The 18,914-nt window shown below is 56.4% G+C and overlaps 2 protein-coding genes across 5 annotated transcripts; both read right to left on the reverse strand.

Annotated features, from left to right (window-relative positions):
- Positions 1 to 1,282: 1,282 nt before the first annotated feature.
- Positions 1,283 to 11,517, reverse strand: LOC143824379 (protein DDI1 homolog 2). Of its 4 annotated transcripts, none has more exons than XM_077311609.1 (10): positions 11,279 to 11,517; positions 11,007 to 11,136; positions 10,348 to 10,593; positions 9,476 to 9,602; positions 8,963 to 9,090; positions 8,352 to 8,480; positions 8,158 to 8,261; positions 6,629 to 6,818; positions 3,102 to 3,203; positions 1,283 to 2,891 (listed from the first exon to the last, which is right to left on the reverse strand). In XM_077311609.1, exons 1-10 carry the CDS (start codon positions 11,414 to 11,416, stop codon positions 1,504 to 1,506), a joined length of 2,682 nt encoding a protein of 893 aa, XP_077167724.1. In that variant the 5' UTR covers positions 11,417 to 11,517; the 3' UTR covers positions 1,283 to 1,503. The 4 variants fall into 4 exon arrangements, with proteins under 4 accessions (XP_077167724.1, XP_077167723.1, XP_077167726.1 ...); XM_077311611.1 differs by lacking the exon at positions 1,283 to 2,891 and adding an exon at positions 3,997 to 4,059 and having other exon boundaries at positions 2,967 to 3,203; positions 11,279 to 11,513; XM_077311608.1 differs by having other exon boundaries at positions 1,283 to 3,203; positions 11,279 to 11,516.
- A 571-nt stretch (positions 11,518 to 12,088) lies between these two features.
- DDOST (dolichyl-diphosphooligosaccharide--protein glycosyltransferase non-catalytic subunit) lies at positions 12,089 to 18,617 on the reverse strand. Its single transcript, XM_077311616.1, has 11 exons — positions 18,247 to 18,617; positions 17,625 to 17,735; positions 17,202 to 17,288; positions 16,358 to 16,461; positions 15,995 to 16,089; positions 15,593 to 15,686; positions 14,507 to 14,655; positions 14,151 to 14,298; positions 13,932 to 14,052; positions 13,278 to 13,384; positions 12,089 to 12,358 (listed from the first exon to the last, which is right to left on the reverse strand). Exons 1-11 carry the CDS (start codon positions 18,578 to 18,580, stop codon positions 12,209 to 12,211), a joined length of 1,500 nt encoding a protein of 499 aa, XP_077167731.1. The 5' UTR covers positions 18,581 to 18,617; the 3' UTR covers positions 12,089 to 12,208.
- Between the last annotated feature and the right edge of the window lie 297 nt (positions 18,618 to 18,914).

Below are 18,914 nucleotides of genomic sequence, written 5' to 3' on the forward strand. Positions count from 1 at the left end.
TCTCTGCAAAACCAGATTCTCTGGATGCACTTAAATTTGCCCCACACCAGGCAAGCTGCTTTTCTGACGAGGGAGCCATTTCTGGATGCGGCCCAGGCTCAGCTCAGAGAACGCAGAGGAAAGATGGGTTTTTGCCCACCACAGAGAGAACAGGAAGACAACCACTATCACATGCTACAGCAAGAAATACTATACATGACCCATACACTTTCATCTGTCCCAACCGCTCCAGTCTGCTGCTCTTGCGAGTTTTAATCTCTTAACTTCCTCCATGACACGTCCCATGGGTCTCACAGCTAGCTGACCATACGGGGCTCCGCTCTCCCTGTGGAAACAGTGTGCCAAGCAGTGCTCCAAACAGACGGCTCGCCTAAGCAGTCCAGCCGCTGAAGGGCCACTCTGAGGTAGCCCCTGCTCACATCTCTCAGAGTGGTGCTCCGGGTGCATGGAGACACGGCCCGGGCTCTACGGCAGTGCTCCCCAACCCCTGGTCCGGGGACTGGGACCGGTCTGTAGATCAGTCAGTACCGGGCCGCGGCTCCTCCTCATCCTCCTCCCTGGCTGCTGCCTCATGGGCTGCCCTGCCACTCTGCCGCCGCCATGGCTGGGGCTCCCCCTCAGCTTGGCACTGCGCAGCTGCTGCTGGCAGCGCCCCCCAGTGGGCAGCGGGAAGTCAGGGGTTCTGGTGGGAAAGCAAGCAGAGCAGGGACTCCGGCAGCGGTGGTGACATCTCTCAGCAAAAGACTACCCCCCCTCCGGGCCTCAGTAAAATTGTCGAGCGTCAACCGGTCCCCGGTGATAAAAAGGTTGGGGACCACTGCTCTACAGCATAAAGGGGGACCCACTGAGCTTCAAGGGGGAACTTGTGGGCCAGGGATCCAGTACCACAACAGGGACCCAACCCCAGTGAAGCTCCATCCCACTATTACTGGGGGCTGCCAGGCAGAGCCTTCTGAATGCCTGGGTGGGGTGAGGACCGCCCATCTGCCCCTCACGTCACTTCCACTTCCTGGCACACGGGGTCCTCCAGGCACAGGCTGACTGGGTGGTCCACGGGGGCTTGGCGCATGCACTGCGCCTTACCAGCTGTACCTGCCATGCTCTCACACAAGCGCCATCAGCCCACGTGCTCTGCAGGAGCATCTACAGTGCAAGCCCTGCTGATACGGAGGCATTTTGCACGGGCACAATCCAGAGTCGGGTGCTGCTCCACATCTTTCAGTGCCACATGCACAGGAGGAGTTTCCAAAGCGGCCGTGTTTTAAAGTTTAACACCAGGGACTTAAATAAAAGATTTATCTTTATTCCATAATGCATTGCCTTAATTAAAAGTTGATGTGTGATACAAGATTTGATTTTTAAAAAGCCTGAAATAATCAAGGGGGAAAAGTCAGACAGAAGATCCTTTGGCTGAAAATAAAGGGTTTTGCTTTTTAAATGTCTGGCTCAATCATCAAAGCAGGAGATGCTATGCAAGGAAAAAGCCAGGCCACCTTCTTAGAGTTATGTGGGAACAACAAGCTTCTTGGCTAGCAAGAGGAGGAGCGCAAGATCTACGTCCCCCCCAGCACGTTCCAGGGCCTCGCCAGCTTCCTGGGGTGTAAACCCCGCTCTCACCAGCCGATCAACATCCACAGAGGGGAAAGCTGGAAGCTGATGAGGGGCAGGACCAACTTCCGGAGAGCAAGTGTGCAGAGCACCTGGTTCGTTGGTGCTGGAGGAGACAGGCATGCCAGGTTCTCTTGGGGGGGAATTCAAAACACAGCAGGATTCACTGCCCCAGGGCTGGCTGGAGGGAGGCTGGTTCTGCTCTGAAGCTTCATTGCCTGCAATTTGGCCAGAGGATAAACACAGAGGTAACTTTCCAGAGCATTCTCTGCTGGGAGGTTCATGGGAAGCTGCTAAGGGTCTCGGATCGATTGAGTTATTCAAATCCCAAGGCTCTTTGCTTATTACAGCCCCTTTCGCCAGCAACTCCAATGTTGCCTGCCCATCCTCTGCTCCAGCCCCGGAGATTGGCTCCCCTGCCGAGGCAGCTCCTCTGTGGACACATCCAGGCAGTCCTTCCGGAGGAGAGAGTTCCGCAGGTTGGACTCCTCGCTCCTGACCTTCATGCTGTGTCCCTGCAGAGCGCTCCTCGCCCACATCAGGAAGGCCCTCTGCCTGCTCAGTGCTCTCCTTCCAAGAAGCTCTGTGATAGCTCACAACCAGAAGCTGATGGAGCTCCTTCAAGGCTGATGCAAGAGATGGGCAAGCCTCTTCTGCCAGATGGCTCAGCTGCCCTTCAGGAGGAGAGCCTGCAGTGGCTGCTCCATCTGGAGACTGCATCGTTATTCTTCCCGCCTGCTCCAAGCTGCCTGTAGAAAGAAGACCCTCGGAGAGAGAAGAGCCAGGCTTGGATGCCTCTGCCTCCATCATGGGGCACTCACCAGCCGATGCACAGACAGGCTGCTCTTTCAGCTGGTGGCCTGCAGCCATTAGGGTCTGGTCGGTGCCCTCCACTTCCATAAGGCTCTCTTTCCCAGGACATCTGAATGGTGCCGATTCAGGGCTCTCACCCACCTTGCAGGGAGACTTCTGCTCACCACCCTTGCTCTGCCTTCCATGCTCGGGGAATGGGGATGTACCCGTGGCAGATACATCCTCTGGGGCTCTGGGGGTCTCAAATGGTCCATCTGGTGTTTGTTCCATGCCAAGGTCTTCAGGCGGCTCGGGGCCTGTTTGGCTCTGTTGCAGAGGCGAGGAAGGCTGCAGCACGGCCACACGACTCCCTTCGGCTAGGCCTGGGCCCCTGCCCTCCGCACAAGATGGCTCTGGATGGCCAGAAGGGGCTGGCGCTGCACGTGGTTTCAGCAAAGGACTACTTGGACTACATGATGGTTCTGTTCCAGCTAGAGAAGCATCATTAACACGGGAGAAAGAATCACGATCCAAGAGATTCTGCCAGGGCAGAGCTTCCCTCCCGAGCACGGCCGGGCACTGCGGGAGGGATTCTACCGACTTTGCAGCTCGAGGGCAAAGGGCCTCGGCCTGACTGCGCCTGGGAGAGCCCAGGGTGGGAGCGGAGGCAGAGCGATCGAGTGACCGGGCGAAGGACTTACTGGTCTTCACACCCATTTCTGGGAAACGGACCGGACATTTAAATCCGTCAGAAGTCGGGAGCAAAGATATTTCTGGTGAGGTAGTTTCTTTGTCGGAATTCTCTGCAGAAAGGGAGGAAGAGAGAAAGGAGCTGTGTAAGTCTCTGACTATGGCCAAGGAAGCTGAGGTTACTCTTAGTAGAGGCGGCGTTCTGGACTTACTCTAGCATACATGCCGGGGGGGGGGGGAGGCCCACAGGGAAAGCTCCTGCTTGCCTCAGCATCTCAAGCAAAGGGGGGGGGAGCGCAGCAGACAGGCAGGGAGGCCACAGGTGCAGTTCAGAATGGCTCAGGACCCAGCGTTGCCTGTCGCCTTCGCCCGTCCTGACAGGAGGTTCTCCCTCTCCCCAAATGGGAGACTCATCCGCATCCTGAGTAGCAGGTTTCATCAGCTTCCTGGTGGCCAGCCTCTGGCTGGGAGCCGCTGGTGCTTTACATGCCCCCCCCCTACACACACACACACACACACACCGGAGAACAGCCCAGACAGCCTCCGGCCACAAATCGACCCGCTTTGCAACAGCAGATTCAGCAAGCGGCTCTACTTGTGAGTTGCACCCGGACCGGCCCCCACCACTGGACACGGGTCGTTCAGTGCTTGCCTCTGCGAAGACTCAGGCAAGACTCACAATCGCCCCTCTCATGCCCAGGAGGCCAGGCCTGTTGAACGCACGCCAGCCATCTAGGTGGGCACTGGGTGCCAGGCCCTGCCACTTTGGGTCGATGCAGGGCGCTTCCTTCTCTCTCGGAGGCAGAAACCAAAGCATCCCGCCATACGCAAGCCTGCCCTACGGCGACAGGAGGAGACCAAGGAAGCAGAAGGAATCGCTCAGAAACTGGGGCTGTGGGTAAATACCTGTTCTGTGGCCCACTTCAGCAGCAGCAAACCCACACTACATGCATCAAGGCTTCTGGTGCTCTGTGGCGAATTAGGAGACAAACACACCAAACTTGTGTTAGCACATGGCACATGCGCAGTCCTGGGATCGCCCCCTCCCCCGCTGCCTTGCCCTCCCCTGTTCTGCTCCAGACGGGAGGCCCTCTTCGTCCGGGCGCTCTGCCAGCCTGGGCAGAACCGTGGTGGCCTTGTGTTGGGAGGAGGCCTGCTCTCCTGTGCCGGCTGCCTGACTCCATTCCAAACATGGTGGACGGGCCGCCACTGCTGCCGCCCGGCCTGCACATGTGCTTCCTGCTGCCTTTTCCCTGTTTCAAAATGGAAATACGGCCATCTTCAATGGGGGAGGGAAACTTCCTGGGAGCATGAACCACTCCGGATGGGGAGGCTGCGGTATTCAACTGGAAATAGGATCCGGAAGCAAGGGGGACAAATCAGGATCCCAGCCGAAGATCTGGCTGCACCATGTCCCTGGTTTAGAATCATAGAATCATAGAATCATAGAGTTGGAAGGGGCCATACAGGCCATCTAGTCCAACCCCCTGCTCAACGCAGGATTAGCCCTAAGCATCCTAAGCATCCTAAAGGTTTGACATGACAGGAGTTCTGTCAGATGAACTCTGTGCCACTCAGGGCCTGACAAGCTCTCCACGGGCAGCCCGCTGCCCTGACTCACCAGGCTGGCTTCCTTTGTGCAATGTGATTCTCTGGCTGAGCTCCGCTTTGCTGCCTGCCTGCCTGCCTGCTCTCCTGCAGAAAGAAGCACCGTGACCTCTCAGGGCCTCCCGCTAGGAAAATGGAGAAGGCCTTCCTCTCCTTACAAGCTGCATGAGCTGGGCTGGCTGGCTCTAGCCAACTGGATGGGCTCCAACACGCCCAGAGTGGCTGCCGGAAAGTCTCTCAGCACAGATGTTTCCAGATTGGCCGTAGAGAAGTCTACAAAGCGCTGCGTGGGGACTTCGTGTGCTTTTGGCTGAACAGATTTTGTCCCCAGCCCAGAAGTCTGGAAGTCAGTTTTGTGGAGAACGGTGAAACACTTGCCCTGCACGGCCTCAAAAGATGCACCTTGGGTTGATCTCCCCAACAGAAAATGTCTCATGTGTGTTAAGTCCTAATCTAAAGCAGTCACGCGTGCGCGCGCGGGGGGATATCACAACAGCACTCATCTGGTGCAGGAGGACAACCAGAAAGGCCCGTTTCAAACAGAACTCTAACATTCCCTGGGGATACCCGATGCCAGAAACATTTCTACAGTGGATGCAGTCATGATCCCCAGCTGGCCGGGGTGGAAGGCCACAGAGAATTCCCAACTCAGAACGGGAGATATATATATATCTTCCACACCTCCAGTTGGGATCGTTTCTGTGGATGACCGAGACCAGTTCTCTTCTGCTGAACAAGCCAGTGCTCAGCAGACCATCCCGTGGCCAGGCAGCCGGCCTGAAACCCTGCTGGCCAGGATGCCCTCCCGACGTTGGATGCTCCCCACAGTCACTCGCTCCTCAGGAGGCACAGAGGCTACTCTTCTGCTAACCAGCAGTCTCCAGTGCACTGAGGTCTGGTGCTAGGAAGGAAGGAGACCAATGATGTGCTTCAGATCCCCCTCAGAAGGCCGGCTGGGAAGGCTTAAATAAAGCGTAAGGCTAGGAATGGGGTCTGCTCAAAGAGGAACTTTAATGGTGAACCGCCATGCAAAGGGCAAATCGGCCCTTCTGTGTTGTGTTCATGATGAAGTGCACTTCCTCCAGGGGCGCTTGGGCAGCTGGCTAGGCAAGGATGCAGAGGTTCCTGCGGCAAATCAAGCCCAATGAAGCCTGGGCAGAGTTTTGCGCACTTGCCCTGCCTTCCTGCTCTCTGACTCGGCGCTCTCTGTAGACTCCGGCTGAAGCTAATGTTTTTGAAGGGAGGAAAAACGAGGAGGAGGAGGAGGAGAAGGGGTGAAACGTAATCAGAATTTCTTGCGACAACTCCTGGAATTTAATCCTTATGGTATCATATCTCTCTGCTCTTCTGGAAGCTTCCCAGGGAGGTGCCTCAACTCTGCTCGGGGTGCTCCCTCGGCCTGGATCACGACAGGCTCATCTGCCAGAGGCCTGCCACAAGCCTGCCTTGGCCAGCAGGACAGACCAGCTCGGTGCCCACGGCTTTCAGCTGGACAGGGGCCAGCCAGCAAGAGAAGGCCGGGAATACAATTGCAGACGGGATCTGGGAAAGGACCTTCCTGCGTCTTTGCTGCACGGGATTGTTATCGGATTAACGCACATTCTAATCTCTTTGCAGAATACAAACCTGATGCTACTTCTAATCCTGCAGCTGGTTGCTGACGCACCAAGAACAGGGGCAGGCCTCTGCAAGCCCAGCTGTGACTCAGAGAGGCAAGCAACAGGAGGCAGCTGCCCACTGAGCCCTGGGAGCCCCCACTGCTTCGGACTCCCAAGACTGCCTGTCAAGCGCAATCATGCAGCAGAGCAACACAAGGAAGCAGCAGCACGAAGGCTCCCCTGGGACCTGATCTGGGGGAGGCCACGCGCTCCTTCACCCACACCAGGCTGCCCTGAGGCGCCTCCCCTCCTCCCTCCGGGCCCCAAGGTACCTGCTTCCTCAACAGACTTCTGAATGGCCTCAGCCAGTTCGTGGTCTGCCATCTCCTCCGGCCTGACATCCTCCCGGCCAGTCCCGTATGCCAGCCTTGCGCACTCGGGTAGCTCCCCCTCTGGCAGGAAGGTTGTCTGTGAACCAGTGGTGCCAATCACCAAGACGTTCTTTTTGAGGTCAATGGAGCACTGTGGAAGGGACACCAAGGACAGAGGACCTGAGTCATGGGGCACCAGGAAAGCCCAAGACTTCCTGCTCTTGTGGGGCGTGGGCAACCCCAAAATAGCAGCTGTGGGAGGCAGAACCAAACTCCAGGAGGTGGGCCTGACACAATATCTCCCTCCCCCCTCGGCAGCCACGCTGAACAGCCGAAGCGGCCTTGTTCTGGGTTCCACTACCAGTCTTGTCTGCATGCTCACAGGGTGCCTGCTCCAGTCACCAGGTGGAGAAGCAGGCAGGCGTCTGTCCCAGCAGTCCTCTCCCCTCAGGCCCCCCTCTGCTTGGCAAAAGGAGCTCCAGGTAAGGGGGAGTGGCACAAAACCCGCATGCCCACCCCTCCTCCTGGCCCTCTTTCCTTGGAAGGGGGGCAGCCAGTGACAAGGCCTGCCTCAGAAATGCGTGGTGGGCTCTGGGGGAAGGAGCAGCAAGGAATCTGGCAGTGCCAGTCATGGAGCCACAGTGAGCAAGGCACCCGCACAGGGACCTCCCCATCGTCTTCTGGGAGTCTGCCCAAAGCCAGTCCATCAACTGCTTCCAACATCTCCTGAGCAAGCACCTGGTGCATGTGCACGCAAACGCACACCTACATCCGAGGGCTGCTACAAACAGCTCTCCCTCAGGTGGACAATGAGGACGAACTGGCCAAAGTTCAAAGACAGAGCTGTTGCACAGACCTATGGTTGAGGCCTAAAATTGTCTTGAACGATATCTGGTCTTCTTAATGAACACATTTTAACAACTTTAGATGATGCTCAAACACCCGCTATTTTTAACAGCAGGAATTTTAACATTGAGAATGCACTATATTACCCCCACCCCCGAGAAATGATGGCAACTTTCATAGTTTTTAACTTAAATTAATTGGACTGATTTTAAAGTGAGGGTCGAAAACTCTAATCTTCTAATAAACAAACATAAACATGATATGTATTTATGTTACAGAATGTTATGAGCTGCCCAGCGGAGAGCAGAGAGGAGTGTTCTTCCCTTGAGAAGAGCCACAGGCCTTGGCACAGGAGAGGAATTCTGCCTCACTCGCCATGGCCACTGACTGCTGATGGGGACACAGAACACACTGGGAGGGGGGACTGGAGAGCGAGCACCATAGCTCCAGACAAGGCTTCCTGAGAGACCAGAACCCCCCCTCCTCTAAATGCTACAACTTCCACCTACTCAAACAAGCCTGTCCTGGCAGCCTGGGTCATGAAAAGGCAACGAGACAGCAACAGGCCGAGCAGGCCAAGGCCTCAGGCACCCGCTGGCCTTGTTGGCGGTGAAGGGGCAGCAGAAGATGTTCTTAAGCCTCACCTGGTGCCTCTTCAGCATATCCAGGCCGAGCAGCATGTCCATGGGTTGCTCCTCCAGGATGGAGAAGGAACACGGCAGGAAATCACCTTCAATCTGCACCTGAGCTGGAGCAGACAGAGAACAGCGGGCCAGTCCGTGACCTCCCGACATGTGCCTGCCCTGGAACCCCTCCCCCGCCTCCTGTGCCCACTTACCTAGGTGCACTCTGCCAATGATCTTCTGAGTGCCCACGCCTTTAGCGATGCCTGCCCAACGCCGGTCCACCAGTCTCATGATGTTGCACCGTTCAGCGCATGCCTGGCTCATGATAGTCATCTGAGCCCCTGCCAGAGACACAGCCGGCATCGTCAAAAAGAGAAAAATCACTCAAGAGGCCAAGCGGAGGGTGGTGTCCTGGTACTCCTTTTTTCACACTAGTTATCAGGGCATAAGCTCTCCCTCCACAAAGACACAGGTGATGATGGCACCTTCCCCCCAAGCTTCTAGCTAGAAAAGCATCCTTTTCCTGTGTAAGGGATGGGCAGGCACATGCAGACACATCACCCTTTGCCCAAGCCGGGCCCCTGGCTAGCCTCCACCTAGGCCTGCAGCAGTGTCCTACGCTCAGAAGCAGCAGGCCTCCCCAATACTGCTCCTTTACGTGACAGAGTCCTTTGCAGGACGGAGAGCCCTGAACCTAGGACCTCCTGTGGGCCAGAAACAGGCGGGCAGGCGGGCCCCTCCACTCCAGGATGGCCTAGGGGCAGGACATTGTCGTTCCCCCCACCCTGTTCCCTTTGTGCTTGAGCCAGAGGGAAAGCCTCACCTGAGTCCACAAAGGCCTTCACGGGGTGGCCGTTAACCTTGCAGTTGATGTAGAGCATCACCACCTGGCCAAAGCTCTCAGGTGCCTCTTCCATGGCGATTGTCATGTTCTCCTCAATGTTCTGCTGCCTGGATGCAAGCCAAGAAAAGGCTCAGTGCTTGTTTCAGGCCCGGCCGGGCAGACTGTCCCGCTCTCAGTATTGGGGGTCTCTACTGAGGTGGGGACATCCCTCGCAGAACAGGAAAGCACATCCGGAGCTGAGAGTCCAAGCTGCGGTGCCACATTGTGAAGGCTCAAGGGGGGACCAGAGGGCAACTTGGAGCTCAGCATGCTGAAGAGCCCCCTCTGCACAACCCTTCCAAGGGGGAGTCCGTCCCTCCCGCCTGCTGCAGGGAGTGGCCACCCCTCTCCAGACAGGTGGTGTGCTATGCAGACCACCCAGGCCTGGAGTGCAGCTAGGCTCCCTTGACCACAACAGGCACGCCACCAAGAGCTTCCTCCTGACATGGTCACCTGATGTCCTCTTCAATCTTTGCCTGAGCCTCCAGATCAAAAGGGTCAGCTGAGAACAGACGGATCCTCTCCTGCTCCCGGCGTGCTCGATCCTGCTGTTGTTCCACCAGCACCCGGGAGAACTTCTCTGAAGGCACAAAGATACACGCAAGTATGGAGGCAAGGCCTGATTTGGCACAGAAGGGCACCCATCAGGCCCCCACAGCCGTGTCCCAGAGAGAAGAGACTTCAACTCCAACTGTGACAATCCATGCAAAGGCTTCCAAAAATGGTCAGGCAGGAAGGGAGCTATGGCAAACCTGTCACTGCCCCCCAGGCAGAAAAATGCAAAGCTATCTCTCAAGCACATCAAACCAAAATAAGGTTGCTTGATGAAGAAAGGGCTGTCCTTTTAGAGGTTTCTGAAAGATGAGGTCCTTCCAAATTTGGCCGTCTTAACTAGTGATGAGTTGAGCCTTCTTAAAAGGACCCCCCTCCCCCGTGCTTGCTTCTTTGGACAGGTTCAGAAGACCCCAAAGTTCATAGCATCCCCTTGAAGGATTGCCCTGCCCACTCTTTGTCAGGTGAAGAAGCAAAAAGTCACTCTTTGCCAAAGCACGGTTTCAGGCCAAGCAGAGCACATCCCTGGCTCATGTGACACCTCAGCACGTGACAGGGATGTGGCTCAGCTTTTGCTTGGTGTGCAGAAGGTCTCTGGCTTGATCCCCGGCAGCATCTCTAGCTAGAAGGATCAGGTTGTAGGTGATGGGAAAGACCTTTGCTGTCCCTCTGAGCAGCCAGTATAGACTCTGGCAGGCCCCCCAGTGACCAAGCTGATAGAAGGCCTCTCTGCTTTCCTGGACCCCTCCCCTGGAGCCCTGCCAGCCACTCACCAAGGTCTCCGCTCAGCAGGGCTTCTGCTAAAGGCGGGTTGCGCTCCTTCAGCAGGGAGAGCTCATGCGGGTTGGACAGCAGCATGTCTCGCAAGAGAGCGGGGTTGTCCAGGCCCTGGGGGGCAGTGGGGAATTCGGGCGGAGACGCACGAGGGGGTGGCGCGGGGGGCGGCTGGGCGGGCGGCTGGGCGGCCTGGGCAGACGTCCCGGGCACCGTGATGCTGCTGAAGTCTATCCGGGGCAAGCCTGGGGAGGAGAAGGAGGAGACGGTTGCCAACGCAATGCCAGGACACCCCCTGGAAACTCCCAGATGGGCACACGCTTCACAAGGCCCAGGAAGGAGTCGCCTCCACAACTGGCCCCCCCAGGGAAGCAGCCAGCTCCGGGGGTCTCCGAGGGGAGGGCACCGCTGTTGCAGCCCAGCGCCAGACCACTCGGCTTGCCCAGCTTGGGGCCCCAACCCCCCCCCCCCCCCCCGCCCGGCCCTTCCCCCTCACGGAGCCTCCTATCCGCAGGGACTGGGCCTGCTGGGAGCCCTGGGAGCGGGGGGGGGGGGGAGAGCGGCTCAGGCCGCCCCCCCTCCCTCCCCCAATCGCTCGAAATGCCTCGGCCGGCCCGGAGGCCGCGGCACGAGGGAGGCGCGCGGGCGACCCTCTCACCGGGGAACGGGGCGGCCGGCGGCCTCTCCGCGTCGCCCACTTGCTGCAGGACCACCACGTCGCCATCTTTCAGGCCGTAGGAAGCCAGGGAGCGCCGGTTGTCGGTCAGCGGCACCTCCGCGAACACGATCTGCAAGAGACGACGACGACGACGCCGCCGCCGCCGCGGACCGTGAGCCAGCGACTCCCCGGCGGCCCCTCCCGCCCGCCCTCCCGCCCGCGGGACCCCCGGCGGCTCCCTCCCTCCCGCCCTCCCGCCCACCCACACCCACCTGGCTCTCGGCGGCGGGGATGCCGGACTCGAGCTCGCAGAGGGCGCGGAAGTTCTGCAGCTCGAAGTCGGCGTCCACCTGCAGCGAGAAGGTCAGCTCGGAGCGGTCCCGCCGCAGGCAGAAGACCGTCAGCAGCATCGCGGCCCGGGAGGGAGGGAGGGAGGCCGGCGGGAGGCGGGCGGGAGGGAGGCAGCCAGGCAGGCAGGCAGGAGGCAGGCCCCGCGCGCGCCGCCGGAAGGGAGGGAGGGAGGGAGGGAACGAGAGGCGGGCGGGCGCCCTGCGCGTGCTCGGAGGCCGGCCCCGGCCACGCCCCCTGGCGCCACGCGGGCCCGCCCCGCCTCCCGCGCCGTGACGGGGCCCGCCCTGGATGCCAACTCCCGGAAAGAACCTGAAGGGGGCCATCCCCCATCCGGACCCCTTTGGGAAGACACACACACCTTCGAGGACAGAACTATTTTTGCAGCTGGAGACATAGAAAGGATATTGGAAGAAGGAGATCCATTGCTCTGGATTTATACTTTTGAACATAAGAAATTGCACAGAGACACAAGAAAAGAAATACATTTTTTGTCGGCATTCCACGTTTTCATTTCTCTGCTGGCTATCGTGGAAAGTGGCTTGCCATCCTTCTTTTAACTCCCAGTTTGGAAAGGGCCTGGGGACAGATGCTGCAGAGGCAGGGCCCCCCCCCCCCCCAACACCAGAGCTGGCGGGGAACCTTGCTTGCCCAGTGGCCCCTTCACCAGCAAACAACAGGCACCCAGTTCTTCCCCCCCACCCCCCAAAGGAGCACAAAACAAGAGCAAAGAGGAGGGGGAAGGCGGCTTTTATTTGGGGGAAGGAACAAGGACCCACCCCACCCTACCCCAGAAAGCCCCGTAGCTCCAGCAGGGCCAGGGGGCCGCAGAAGAACAGGCAGGCCCCTGCGGCTCAGTCCGATTTCTCCTTCTCTTTCATGTGCAGGAAGACGATGCTGAAGAGGAAGAGGCCCACCATCATGGAAAAGGCGCTGGCGTAGTACGGGTACGCGGAAGGGATGAAGCGCTCGTATTGCGTGTGCTGGAGTGGACGCACAGACACCTGGTGGGGAAGAGCAGAAACCTATTAGTTTAAATTCCTAGGCCGCCCCAAGGTCACCCCCTCACCAAGACTCAGCTCTGTGGGTCTGTGTGTGCACACACAGTGGGACTCCTCCTCTTCTCCCTACCCCAGCATGGACCCACAAGCTGACCCACAGTATCTTAGGCAGTCATCAGGCTGAGCCCCACAATCATGGCATGCACCATGCTCCCCTGGCTGCCTTGTGCCATGCACCCTTCGAGGCTGAGGAATGGCATTAGTATATAGCATTTATATGGCAAGACCCAGCCTAAGGCAGCTCTTCCTTGTACCTGTTTTATGGACTACCCAGTCTTGAGAACTCATGTTGCATGCTTCCTTTGAGGCTAGCTGCTGGTTTCAGGCCCAGGTTTTATTATGTTTTATTTGTAAGGTGCCCTAAACAGCTCTCCAGGGAGGTATCATTTAAATTTCCTAAGAGAATGTAACTAATCAACCAGAGAGTGATTGGGGAGAGTGGCGGCTTCAGCATCTCCTTCCCGGACGACATCAGTGGGAAACCTCTTACTGGGCCAGGCACAAGCCTGGCCATATCCACATTCTGGCAGTCAATAATGTATTTTTTTATTCTTTAACCTTAGCATTTTAAACCATGGCCACATATTTTAGCTATTCTACTGATCCAATCTTAAGGTGGGTAAAGTGCCAGCAATTATGGCAGCCCCATTCCATTTCCAAGGCAAGGAATGAAGAGGAGCGGTTCCCATTGCCTGTCTCTGCATAGTAAAACCGAACTTCCTTGCTGGCCTCCCTAACCTTGCTTAGCTTTCGAGGTCTGACGAGACTCAGCATTCAGCACATTTCAAGGAGACTCTTGAAAAGGTCAGGCGTCAAGAATGATTTGGCCAGAAGGAAATAAGGCCCAAGCTGTGCTGCTTACCTGGGTAGAGGAGTAGAGGTGTGTGTAGCCCAGGCGGTTGTAATCTACTTTGAACTGGAACACTCCATAGACATCGGGGAGCTTGAACTGCACGCTATATTTGCCTCCTAGGAGTCAAACAAATTTTGGCCTTCAAAGAAACTTGCAGCAGCAGCAAACGGAACCCAAGCATGCCCCTGCAGCTTCCCTCCCAGCCACCTCGACAAAACCTGCTCCAAACCAGCCCAGCTCCAGCGTTCCTGAAGCAGATGCAGAAATTTTGAGATCCTGCTACCATCTCCACTCCATTTTACCACCCCAAGTGTGAGCTTCCCTGTAAGAGATAGGGGCTGGTTCTCCTAGTCAGACTGGATCCAGTGACACCTAGTGGGGGTTGTGTGCATGCACAAGTGCCTGTGTGAACACAAGAACCGGACTCCTGACCTCAGTTACAAGTTTCCATTCGTGCTCCCTTGCAACAGCAAGGCAGAATGCTCCCTGCTGCAACACAGGCAGGGACACTTTTGCAGACAGTCATAAATAAGGTGGTTTTATGGTTGGGACCACTGATGTGCCACAAAATGAACACTGCAGGGACCTGGCTGGTACTTTAGTCTCACGGATTTGTGTGCAAGACAGATCTTTGTTATAAAATAAGAGAAAATGGTGGCTCACCATTCCTCTTCAGGAAAGTCCTGACAAATGGATCGATGCGGACAAACTCGAGCTGAATGTCATCCCCATCAAAAGGGACCCACTTGCCGTCGGAAAGCTTCTCAATCACAATGCTGTACTCCTGCAAGACAGGGGAGAGCCAACAATGGGCATGTGAGGAGCCCATGAAGCACTTTGGAAGCTCTTTCCTCCCACTGAGGACAGGCTCAGGAATCTCACCACTAAGTCAGTGACAGTGTAGGCACTTGGGGGCGCTGTCTCCCCCACCCGATGGTGAGACACTTCTCCAACCCGAAGGACGCCCTCTTCCTTGAACACCCAGCGAGACAAGGCAACAGCCAGCTCATAGTTCCCAGTCTGGGGGTACCTGAATAACACAAAAGGAAAACGGGAAACCTAAGAAACAGCATCCTTCCCTCAGAAGATCTTGGCTCCCAGGGTGCAAATATGCTGACTATCTTTGCACCCAAGAAAGGATCTCCTGGCAGAGCTGACTCTGTTCTCTCTGCCTCCCTCCGTGGAACTGGGCCAGACAAACATTCTTCTTTGGTACAGCTCTTTTGGAACTCAAGTACCTTTGAGAGCCGGGCGTAGCCTTCTGAACAGCAGAGCTGAAGAATGCATCACTGAAGAAATCCAGAGAGCCACTGAAAACTACACGGGCATTATTTCGAGCCTGGAGACCAGCAATCAGCAGTGTGTTCTTCCCCACTGCGTGAGGGTACTAAACGAAGACCAAGACACCATTATTTATCAGGCAGCAGCAACAGGCCCAGAGCAAGTGGCCTCCACCCTCCCTCCCCATATCTGTCCACAAGAAATGCAGGGCCCACACCCTCATGTGTTTGCAAGATGAAACTGCACCACATCCACTTAACAAAACGAGATGAGAGAAGGAGTAAACATGGATGCATTCAACCCAATTGGTTCTCGAGTGCCTTCAGAAACCCAGGGAACAAACCTCTTTAACAATTTCCTCGTACAGCAACAATGCCAGTGATTAAAACCCACCAAAATATATGAATGTAGCAGAACCATTTGAATGTACTAGATTAGACCCAGTCAACCCACAGTCACCAAAATGGGCAACAATGCAGGATCCTGCAAGAAGTCCCTACCACCCTGATCCTGCTTTGAGTAGGAGGATGGTCTAGATCGGGGGGTCGTTAACCCCAGGTCTGCGACCCGTTATTAGGCCGCAAAGGCCTCGGTACTGGACCATGAAGGCCACACCTGCCTCTCTCCCCCCCCCCTCCCAGCGAGAAGCTCACCAGGCCGCAAGTGAAGCAGCCGCCAAAGCGGCCGCTTCCCTTGCGGCCCGGCGAGCTTCTCACTGCGAGGGGGAAGGGAAGAGGCAGGCGTGACCACTGGCACGCCCGCGGACGCAAACACGCAGGTGCGGAGCTGCCGCGCTAGCGCCCCCTGATGGCGCAAAAGCGCATGCCCAACAACTCGGCATATGCACGTTTGCACACAGCTACCACACGTGCGCGGTGCCCGGGCCGCTGGCTCTCCCCCATCACTGGAGGCAGTTCTCAACCGCAAAAAGGTTGGGGACCGCTGGTCTAGATGGCCTGGATGGTCCCTTCCAACTCCGCCATGATTGTAAACCAGCCAGATCGAGAATCTCCTTCCCACCAGGAGCCCAGTCTGAATCACACCTGTGTGATAGGCTTGTCAGGGAAGAAGGAGTATGAGGTTGAGGAGCCAGTCAGGATGTCCAGGACCAAAGGGTTGTCGGGGTCAGCCACCATCCTGTGCAGAAAGCAGGCCTTGGGTGAATGAAAGCAGTGGGAAGACATCCAGCAGCCACTCTGGGCTAAGCCTATCATAGCCCCTGCAAGGCAGCACCACTCACCCTTGGGGATGGACCTGGAACATCTCTTCAAAGAGATCTTACTGCAAAGCCCCAAATCAGCCCAAAGGGGTTCTCATGGAACCATTTATGTGCACATTCCAAAGATAATTCGCTGGACTGGCCTCCCAGACAGAATGAAGTCTACAAGAACCAGGCAGCATGGCCAGCAGGAGAAAAGCATTCGCTTCTGGCCCAGGAGACTCACCCAACTCCCCGGAAGAGGATGGGGTTCAGCGGTCTTTTCCCCACAATCGTTGGTGCCTTCAGGAGATTGTCAGAATCTGCCACAATGAGGGTATGCTGGGGGGGGGGGGAGAATAGAGCGGCTCAGAGCTTGCACCCCAGGCAGAGGGTATCAGCTGGTGGGGGCTGCTTTTCAGACAACCCTCCCCTGTCCCAAACTTGCTGGCTATCAGGGCTGCTGAGTGCCTTCAACCATCTTTCTGCCCTTTGCTTGTTTCATTCCAGGCCAGATCTGGCAGAGTAGCCACATCTACATCCTGTGAGGAGTAGGCAACTCCCCACCCCCGCCTGGGATTTGCCTCATGCTGCCATGCCCAGAACCTACCTGACCCAAATCTGACACATCATAGTTGTGGTGGTCTATGGCGGCTGTCTTCTCCTCATCAAACTCTATCCCACATTCGCTGCCCAGCTCTCGAAGAGGGTCGCCTAGGAATGAGACCAATATCATGATGGGTTATAGGTCCAGAAGAGGGCTTCACCAGCCACCACACCAACAGGCTTTGCAGAAAAGCTCTACAGGGATAATAGATGCATGGCAAAAAGAGAAATAAAAGAGAATTGGTGAGAAAAAGCAATTCCCATTCAACTACTATTTATTTACAGAATTTCTATTCCTCTGCTCTGCCCTTATAGTGGACTGTTCATTCCACTAGGGAAAATCTTTTGCTGTAGCAGGCTCCGATATCACATCCAGGCAAGACCAGGACTATTTCCTGTCCTAAGAGATAAATGTTTTTTGGGGGCCGAGAGAACAGTACACATGAAGGGGCAGAAAATCACTCTGGAAGTCCAGCCATGTGTTATAGCTTTTGGTCATTCCTTTCCAATTTAACAAGCTTCCCGGGAGAAGAGTAAGAAAGAAAGACTGGCCACACTTGTCTACTTTTTAAGTTTTACATCCAACTACAAAAAACCATGAATCAGCAAATAGCTTTGCCTCTGATGGCCTCGGCTTTAGCAACAAACACAATGGTTCCATCAAGCATGTGACGAGACTCCAATTTGCTTTCCCAACAACAAATTACTATGGCTAGCCCACAAGAGCGAGCATCTCTGTCCATGACAGGGCAAGAAAGACACCCAAAAGCAGTTTCCTGGGAGTAATTCCTACTGAATAAAATGGAGCTCACTTTCATTTGGCCATTTGATAAACAAGTGGTACTTACCAATGTCTGAACTGGCAGCCACAAGAACGTTTCCACCTCCATCAATAAAAGCAGCAATAGTCTCCACGTTGATGTTGCCACCAAACTCTGAAATGGAGCATCTGTGGTGCTTAAAATGTATTACAAAAAGTTGCCAACAAGCACATTCTGCAGACAGGCCATGCATTTGCCCACAGATGCAAACAAATAGGAGGGATTTGGCCTATGACCACAGTAACACTCACAACAAACAAAGGAGAGACAAAGCTTTCACTTTCAAATGTTTGCTACGTTCCCACAAGCACACACTTCCTAAGCAGTACGATGCATCCCAGTTTGTAGAACATAAGCAAAGAAAGCCCCACACAGTTCTCAGATGCATAATGTGCATTCAAAAGTGTGGCTTCTCCACATCATGTTATTTGTGCGGACATTCTGTCTTACCTTCCACAGACGGAGAAAATATGATCAGATTGTCATACAGGAACTCTCCATATTTGATGAGAGAAAGGCCTGGGTCATCAGCAGTCCTGAAGGTCAGATCAAAGCCCCTGTCTAGATGCCAAAGCATGGGAGAAAAAACACATGGAGCAAGGAGACAAGAGGCAGCAAATAACAGTTCACATACTCTCCATGCCAGCAGCCTGCCAGAGATTGTGCTCAGGAATGTATTAAATAAGTACTAACATTTGTAGAGCACAAAGCTATGAGCAGAAGACCCATCTACACAGGCCAGCGTTCTGCTCCTGCTGAGATCCTGCTCATCAGGAGAGAGTCAGCACAGCAGAGAGAGAAAGGTGCTCTTTGCACAGGCACAGAAGGCCAGCTCTGGCAAGAGGGCAGCCCGGATCTCTCATTCGGGTCACCTCTGTCTGACAGGCTCTGGGGTGGTGGGTGAAGAACCTTTGCCGCCCTCAGACCCCTGACAGAGGAAGCAAGCAGGCCAACGGGCGGACTCCTTGCACAGATGCCAGAAGGCCAGTGCCAGGCCCGAGCCCCGGGCGGAGGCCCGAAAACCCCGGCTGCAGCCTGGCTCTCTTCTCCCCCCCCCCCGCGCCGCCCTCACCGGCCAGGCTGCGCAGGAAGCGCGAGTGGGTGTCGCGCAGGTTGGCGTTCTCCAGCAGCACCAGAGTGCGCGGCGGCGGCCCCCCGCCCGCCCGCCCGCCAGGCCCAGCACGGCCACGGCCACGACCCCCGCCAGCGCCAGCGCAGCCAGCCCCGCGCGCCCCACGCCGCCATCTTGCGCCTGTAGGCGGGGCTGAGGCCAGGCCTCCAATCCACGGAGCCCGGGTCCTGCGCGGCCCGCCTCCTGCGCCACGGGAACCAATCGGAGGGAGACAGCTCCAGGCCACGCGCCCTCTCCTCCGGGCGCGCTCTGCCCGCGGCCAATCCGAGCTCATGCCACGGGAAGTGACGTAAAAAGCCCCCGACGCCCACCGAGGCATTTCTCACGCGCCTCGCGCGGGCCCCGGGCCCGGCCGCCGCTGGCGAGAGCCACAGAGACGCCTTTGGACGGAGGGGGGCGCTCGCCCCCCCACCCCCCCTGCACGTTAATCGCCTGCCGGCCGGCCGGACCAAGGGCTCTCCCGCGGGGCCACAAGGTTGCCTTTCTAGTCAGCCGCCTGCGGTTCCCTGAATCAGCGGGCTTTCCAAGGTTCCACGTATCCTTACACTTGTAGGCGTCTGTGAACATTTTGGTTTAGCTCAGAGTAGGTTTAGGATATGTGTGTGTGA

Source organism: Paroedura picta, chromosome 15 (genome assembly GCF_049243985.1).
Source record: "Paroedura picta isolate Pp20150507F chromosome 15, Ppicta_v3.0, whole genome shotgun sequence".
NCBI classification, from domain to species: Eukaryota; Metazoa; Chordata; class Lepidosauria; order Squamata; family Gekkonidae; genus Paroedura; species Paroedura picta.